At 41.5% G+C, this 8,572-nt stretch overlaps 1 protein-coding gene across 1 annotated transcript; it reads left to right on the forward strand.

Annotated features, from left to right (window-relative positions):
• The first annotated feature begins 4,270 nt into the window (after positions 1-4,270).
• Positions 4,271-8,257, forward strand: mmp13b (matrix metallopeptidase 13b). Its single transcript, XM_084020336.1, has 11 exons — positions 4,271-4,473; positions 4,624-4,734; positions 5,265-5,392; positions 5,494-5,642; positions 5,739-5,864; positions 5,944-6,099; positions 6,201-6,321; positions 6,677-6,810; positions 6,901-7,060; positions 7,189-7,292; positions 7,397-8,257. Exons 1-11 carry the CDS (start codon positions 4,279-4,281, stop codon positions 7,495-7,497), a joined length of 1,485 nt encoding a protein of 494 aa, XP_083876462.1. The 5' UTR covers positions 4,271-4,278; the 3' UTR covers positions 7,498-8,257.
• Positions 8,258-8,572: the final 315 nt, after the last annotated feature.

An 8,572-nucleotide genomic window follows, 5' to 3' on the forward strand; every position in this document is an offset into this window, starting at 1 on the left:
ATATATTCCGGTTCCTCTAGGAGCTGTCACAATAGCTGCGAGCCAGAAAGGGCATATAAGAGGTGTTAGTGTAAATACAGTGGACATTGCACAACCTGTTGTAAAGCAAACAACAACTACATGTGCTTATCATCAATACAAAACCGTCAAAAAGTAACAGATAGGGCTAGATAACAGACAGTAGGGAACCAGAACCACGAGTCTGTGTGCTTCCACTCTATAACAGTCTCTGCTGCCCTCCTGTGGTTTCTCTCACCAGCTCACGTAGTCTGTAAATGGTGCTGAGTGGGCCCGACCTTAGTGGTTAGAGTCTTTGCTGTTGCTCAGCAAATGCAGTTGCTCAGCATTTTAATTGAAGCCCTTTTTTTTGTTTTATTTAAGGATTTACAATGCACAAAGTAAATTACAGTTCCAATAACAAACTGTATAATTTCTGAAACAGCTTTAGCATCTGTGAAATCAGAATAATCTCTTTACTGTAATCTAGCTGATTCATATTGTGGCTCACTGACCATGCTCATTGTCATTATATAGTTTTTATATTATTTTTGTCCAAAGAGACATGCAGAAAATGCTCCATACTTCAATGTTTATTCTGCCTCATCACAGGAAGCCACTGTTTACATTCTAAGCGGAAGGCTTAAACGTTAAACAAATTAACCAATGTCACTCATTCAGAAGAAAGATAGATATAATTGTTACAGTAATTATGTCCAAACTTTCCGACCACAGAACATGTACCATCCAGTAAAAGGAAAAAATGACTACTATGGAAGCCTACCTCTGAATGTGTCTTTCAAGTAAATCAAAATGAACAAACACAGAGATCCTGTTTGTGCTTCTCCTCTGGGGGCTTTATTGTGAAGCTTGTTTGAAGCATACGGCAACACACAAACATCCAGCTAGTGTTGCTTACTTACAGAAAAAAAAAAGAGATTAAAATGTAGATTTGCACATTTGGCGATCTTGGAGGTGGACGTCTCTAAATCATGCAAAGCTGACTGTCGAATCAGCAGAATGTAAATGCAGCTTCATGACTCACTTTGTGAACAAAGTGAAGGCAACTGTGTTTCATTAACCCTCGCATGGAGCAAGGACATATTGTAAAAAACTCACATTTTCAAGCAAGTCAAGTACTGTATCTGAAGGAACAGGAGGTGAATATACCTTACTGTGAAATGTTAACATGCTGCGGTTTTAAAAACAATAGTAGAAAAAGGATTTGGTGTTAACACAACAAACTAAATAAAGCGATATTCCCATGTACATGACAAAACAGTGGAAATGCCCAAAAGAAATGAAGACAGCATGTTTTGGGAAGGAGCCAATTATGAGTGAGGATGCACATCATCTCTGTTAATCACAGTGAGTCCGTCCATCAGCCCTAATGCATCAGCTTTCCTCTCAAATGGTTGATTTCATCACACTGCACATCATCCCTGTACAACAACCTTTGCATCTTCCGAGAACCACGGTGACTTTTAAAGAGTGGATTTCGCCACCATGATACCGTGGGCAATTCCTGCTGAGTTGCAGAGGCAGTCGGTTGGCAAATCCATCACCCCGGTTCCAGGAACTGGAAAAAAATAACAAAACCCAAAAGGCCTTTTGGTTGGATGTTACCAAAGTGCAGTAAAGAAGGATTCAAAAGGGAATGACAGGCAAACACACCACAAAGTAACAGTCATGCAACCAGTGCCTTTGAATGACACAATTTGCATCAACCACTTCCCCCTTGTGTTGACGCAGGACGACCACATGAACGTTATATTTCAGTGATTATCTTTTCTCATCTTCCACAATTCCCTGTTACCGAATTTCAATGGAAGAGCAGCTCATAATCTCTTGATTCTTGTTTACACAGCTGACGTCTTGTTGCCATGATAATTAGCATTATGTTTCCAGTTTCTCAGTTATTTCCTGTTTTATTTTGGTACTCACATTTGTCCCTCATTTCAGATACATCACATCCTACTCTCTTGTGTTTCCCACCTGTGTGTATTTAGTCTTTGGCCCTATCTCAATGTCCCCCCCGAAGCCTTAACCCCTGAACCCTCAGGGGTTAAGTCACCTGGTAAATGGTTGAGTGTGAGAGGCTGCGAGGGCTTGAAATGGTGAATACGAATGGGACAGCACTTGTCACTTTACTTTGAGATTGGGCCAAGAACATCCCAGCTGTAATTCTTTTGGTTGTATGTGTTTCCCTGTGAGCTTTTTTGAGTTTTTGCCAAGTAAAGAATTGTATTTGTATTCTTAAGCCTGATAAATGCTAAAAATAAACATGACCTCAGAGCAACTTACTGTAATGTCTGCAAATACGTCATCCAATGTACAATTAGCTGTTTCCTCCGTTATACTGAATATCATGTAGTGTATCATAGAGGTCGCCATTTACTGGTCACAGGCATGAGTCTGCAGACCCACCACTAATATATAGGTCATACGACAGGACTTAATTCAACCAGTGGGTCACAACATAGATCAGTGGTGCGTATGTTTCCATAGTTGTGTGTGTTTGTCTGTGACATTTTAAAATAACAGCAAAAATCCCCCTAGCTCCTAACTTCCCTCTGGCATGAGTCAGGCACACTCAGTTAACCACCATGTAGGCAGTGATTTTACAAATATTTGTCTCCACGCAGGATCCTGAAGTGTTTGGGAGGACACAGATGTTTGTTACACATTACACATGGTGTCACTAATGGGATGCAAATGAGCATGACTTATTTCCCCTCTGTGACGTCTGTATAGTACTCGAGTGCTCCTTTTAGAATAAAAACGACTGTTTGTACAAGTTTGGTTTTCAATAACATAAATTATATACTTACGAGATCAATACGAGATATTTTACAAAAGTATGATATCACCCGGAATTGTGGCATGTTGGACATCTCCCTATTGTTGTTAGTGCAGCAATTTAAGTTAAATCTACACAGCAGACAATGTCATTATGTGAGTGGTTTGATTTGGGAGAGTGTAGACTATTTGAAAAGGTTCTTCAAGGTAAGGTAATTCTAGCAGCTTTTTTCTATTATGTTGAAGTGAAGGAATCCCATTGTTGTGGTAGGAGCAAATAATGCTGTCCCTTTGTTGTCTCACGCAGACGCTGATGTAGTAGACGCACTGAGAGGCAGCATGTCCTTACCTGCCTTGGCTCCAGGGACCTGCTGGTACCTACAGTACACCTATTGTGTGGAACAATGCTAATGTTGTGGCAGTTGTTGTCATTTTATTATAATGTAACATTTATTTGTGAGAAGCATAGTGTTTTCTTTTTTAATAAAATCAATCCAGGTGTACAGCTCACCTCTCCTTCAACCTTGCCTATGAGCCTTCTAGAGTTACCAGTAGTCCGCAGACAAGCTAGCAGCACAGCAGTGGTTTGAGCTCTTAACAGTGGGTATGTGTTCAAATGATGCAACCCTCTGAGCTAGTTAATTAACAGTGAAAAAGTCATGGTAAAAACAAACGCAGGACTTTCAAGCAGGAGACTGGTGTTCGTGTCACAAAGGGTTGTTGAGTCATTGTGTGAAGTTACGTATTATTTTCACATGCTTATTTTAAGCCCAGGATAATGTTTTTCCTAAACCTAACTACGTTTGTTGTTAGGTCACCGATGGTTCTGTGCTCCAGTTCCCCATAGCTGAGACAACTAAGGTCATTAACATCATAAATGCATGCTCGTTGTAATCCTGATGACTCATTGGAAAACACATGAATCAGGATAAGCATTTGTCTGTCTCACTGTTTGTCTGTGTGAGAGACCTCCCATCACGTCGAATGCACTCATATAAAACACAATATCATGAGGGACATGTATATTTTCATGTGTTTGTTAGTCACATATCCTAAGATGTCCTCACCTAAAATAACAAGCCACAGAATGACAATCATGAGACCAGCCTATTTTTTTTCTAGAGAAGATTGTCTCTTCATTCTTTTACCGTATTCTCTTCACCTTTAATTAATAACAACAAAAGGAAAATGTCCAGGTATTTATTTACCAAAAAGGGTCATAGCTCCTAAATCTAAACACTATTCTCGTTTTTTTGTGTGTGTGTGTGTGTGTGTGTGTTGTTGTTGTTTTTAAAAGGTCATCATTTTGCCTAATCCTTTTATCAAATTTCTTAAGTCATGAAAATTTGAGAAATGGGAAACACTTTATCAAAACCTTTTAGGTGGGTTCAAAGCAGTTCACTCAAACCACAGTGACTGGCTGCAGATTTTACAGCTCCAAGCACATTCTTCAGAAAGGAGGAAGTGGCTGGGTGCTTTTACATGATTCACTGGGACCCTTTGAGAAAAAAATTGGACCCGAAAAACACTATAAATAACCATCGGAGCTTCTCGACACCAATGACTGGGTTGGACAACACAGAGACAACAACAATGATAGGTTTCCTGCTGCTGCCGCTGATCGCTCACTCCTTTGCTCTGCCTCTGGCATCCGAGGACACCCGGCTCTTTGCCGAGGTAAGATCCAAGCTCTCTACTTCAGACATTGTTGAGTTGTGTTAGCTGGCTTCAAGAAGCCTTTTTTTCGGGGTCTCCAGTGTGAGAAGTAAGGAAGATGTTCATCCCATTATGAATGTCAATCAGCTTTTGTTCTCTTTCAACAAACAGAAGTACCTCCGTCGGTTCTATGGCCTCCAGACCGGTCTCCTAAGTAGACAGAGGTCATCGGGTGCCTTTCAGACCAAGATCGAGGAGATGCAGAGATTCTTCAAGCTCAAGGTGAACAGATCAAGAAAGTGCTTGTTAATCCTGGTTGAGAAGCTCTTTTGTAAATATATTTTATTTGATATCTTAGTTTGTGTAGGATGTATTCCTAGTTGTAAGAGAGATGAGATTACTGAGTCTGGGACTTTAACATTTTAGTGGTGGTGCAGTTTTAATATGATATTAGCTCAGCTTTGATACAAGGAGTGATGTTTCCTCAGAACCTTGTTTTGTGCTCCTCTTGTGGGAGTGTAGCCTGATACCCAACCTTGGTTTACATTCAAACTTGCTTCTTTTCCCTGAGGGAAGGAAGTTAATTTGGGCTGAGTTTCCTTTATTCACATTAAACACAGCTTGGTCAGGGACTTGCCTTTTTGAGCTCAGTGCAGGACAGACAGGACAACATTCAACCTAGCATAAAAATAAAACCATTGTATAAATACACAAATATAAACCTTACACCTGAAAAATTTTATTAGATGAAGGTTTCGACTGTACTTTGGGAACACATGTACCCATGTAACATTTCCTTTCCATCCCCGAAGGTGACAGGGAACCTCGATGAGAACACTTTGGAGCTGATGAAGCAGGCCAGATGTGGCGTCCCTGACATCGGGGAGTACAACCACTTCCCTAGACAACCCAAATGGCAAAACAACAATGTCACATTCAGGTTTGCATATATATATTTTTTTACAAGGAACTATTCAGAGAGTGAACACCTATATCAATTGTGCACCCATTTTCCTTGTTGTATGTCCCCTGGTGTTGCAGGATCTTGAATTATACACCAGATCTGCAGAAGTCTGACGTAGACAGAGCCATTCGCCATGCGCTGAACGTTTGGTCTGATGTCACCCCTCTGATCTTTAAGAAGCTGTACCAGGGCAACGCTGACATTATGATCAGTTTTGGAGCAAAAGGTAATTCTGACATTCTGATACAAACAAAATATTCTATAATAGACATCATACCAGTGCACATTCTGCTCATCGTATTTAACATATTTTATTCTGTAGAGCATGGAGACTATAACCCTTTTGACGGGCCTAATGGATTGCTTGCTCACGCCTACCCGCCCGGCAGAGACATCGGAGGAGACACTCACTTCGATGAGGATGAAACCTGGACCAAGGATTCATCATGTAAGAGTTGTGCACAAATGTGCAACATAAGTCGCTTCATTTATCCTGATGATTAACACTGAACATCCTTTCTCCACAGCTTACAACCTTTTCATAGTGGCTGCCCACGAGTTGGGCCACGCCCTCGGCATGTCCCATTCCCAAGACCCGGGCGCCCTGATGTACCCCGTCTACTCGTACACTCCTGGCTACCCGCTGTCTGAGGACGACATTGAAGGCATTCAAGCTCTCTACGGTGGGAAAATAGAACATTCTGTCTTAAAAAAATATATTTTTTTAAATTTTTTGTGGAAGTATTATGTGAACTGTGCATTGATGCCAGATGTTCAATCACAGGCCCAAACCCAAACCCAAAGAAAGTCAAACCGAAGCCTGACGCACCCAACAAATGTGACCCCATGTTAAGTTTCGATGCTGTCACAGAGCTCAGAGGGGAAACCATCATCTTCAAAGACGGGTACAGTAAGACGCTTATACATAATACATGATTATAATGTAATACAAATATAAGTCCAAGCCTTGGAGGAGTGCTAGTATTGCTCCTGGCCAATCCAGATTTGCCCTTGAGCAAAGCACCAAACCCCGAAACTGCACTGTATATAGTGGCTGCCCACTGCCTCTAATGGATGCTGTTGTGATAATAAATGCCGATTCAGATTTACATAATCTCTCGATCCTGATCATTATGTGCTAGGCTAATTACCCACTAGCAGGTGTGTGAGGAAGAGTTGATTATTCCGTCACTCAAACAATAACTCTACCGGCGGGAGATTTGCATATTCATGATGCTATATTTTGTCGACACGTTGCAGGTTCTACTGGCGTCTCCATCCTCAGATGCCGGAGCCTGAGCAGTCACTGATCAAGTCCACGTGGCCCTCCCTCCCAAACAAGGTGGACGCAGCATACGAGTACCCAGACAAGGATCAAGTCATGATATTTAGTGGTGGGTTATAAGTACTTATATACTGCTATTGTAATGTTTCATCCGATGCCAAACACGGTACGTATGGACCCACGCTCTGTGTTTCAACAGGGATCCGGATGTGGGCTCTGAATGGATACAACCTTGTGGATGGTTACCCAAAGTACATACACAAACTCGGTCTTCCCAAGACCGTCAGGAAAATCGACGCAGCGGTGCACATCGGAGACACCGGGAAAACTCTCCTCTTCACCGATGAGGAGTATTGGAGGTACAGTATGTGGCGATGAGTGTCACACGATTCTAATCACGTTTAAAGTCTTTAAATCTGCACTCATTCTTGCCACATGTGATTCTGTGTTTCGTCAACGTGTTTTTGCTGTGAATTGTCACCCGCAGCTACGACGAGGCGACAGGCACCATGGATAGTGGCTACCCACGATCCATTGAGGAAGATTTCCCTGGGATGGACGACGAGATTGACGCAGTTGGTTATCACTACGGTACGCAGTTGTGATTATCACTGTTACCACCATTTTCAGCACAGTTAAAACATGCAAACTTGTTTTTTTTTTTATGCTCCTAACTGGTATCTGTCGTCTTTCAGGATACTTGTACTTCTTCCATGAACACATGCAGTACGAGTACAGTTACACCTCCAGGAAGGTCATCCGCATCATGAGGACCAACTCCATTCTCAACTGCTGATGGCGTGGTCTGCAGCCGTCGGCGATGCCTTCAAAATAATATGCGCCTCACGACACATCTTCACAATAAGCGAAATATAAACACAGACATAGACGTTTAAAAATGAGACATAAGAAGATACAGTTGAAGTTAAGGGGGGGGGGGGGGGGGGGTATTTTTTACTAGTGCTGGACACCTGTAGGTCATACAGTAACACTAATCAGACACAGAATGCTGGAAAATTCCTCAGATATATATATATATGCTATGTATTTCCTTAGATTATTTCTATTTATTTTATAGCACTATATTTGTACAACAAGTTTGACTATGGACAGCAAGATCCTTAGCAGTTTAGGTTTCTTGCCAGCCACAGTTTGGCTGTTCACTCACATTTCAACAAAGAGCTGAGCAGTTTAATATATTCTGTGTTATTAGATGGAGGTTTTTTTTTAATGACAAAAAAAAAAAATTCCAGTGCAATTAGAGCTGAATGGATGATCATGTGTTGAAGTGCCGAAGAGCCAAACGTAATGTGATGTCGTCCAACATGCAAGATTGCATTTAAAGTATTATCCTCAGCATTCCATATATTAGTATGCCACTGGAGAGCTTTAACACTTGACATGCATTGAACAGTCTCTGAAAGACCCACTTAACACACTGCTTTCACCAGATATCAGATCTTTTTTTGGCACATGTGAATTTACTTGTCAGTATTAACGAAACCCTTTTGGCATGTGGTTGAAACGTATACTGAATAAAATGTGAGTGAACTAAGGCGTTTGGGGTGGTCTTTGATCAGCACTAATGAAGCTGTCTGTGCTCCGCGAGAACACATTTGAACTCAAACATCATTGTACTTCCTTACAAGTTATTTGTGCGTGTGCGATGTAGGATTGGTTGCGTATAACACAATGTAACAATCGGACCGAGGACTTCCGGGAGATCACGTGCAAACTGTCAGATAATGTAACATCTGATGAACGCTTGAATCAGTCATACACCGTACTTTTATTATGGGACCTACTGCCAAGACACCCTGGGTCACATGTTCATGTAGTTCCCTACCTTCTACACTAGAGAGCTCTCCTAT

The sequence above is a fragment of the Eutrigla gurnardus genome (assembly GCF_963514095.1).
Source record: "Eutrigla gurnardus genome assembly, chromosome: 10".
NCBI lineage: Eukaryota > Metazoa > Chordata > Actinopteri > Perciformes > Triglidae > Eutrigla > Eutrigla gurnardus.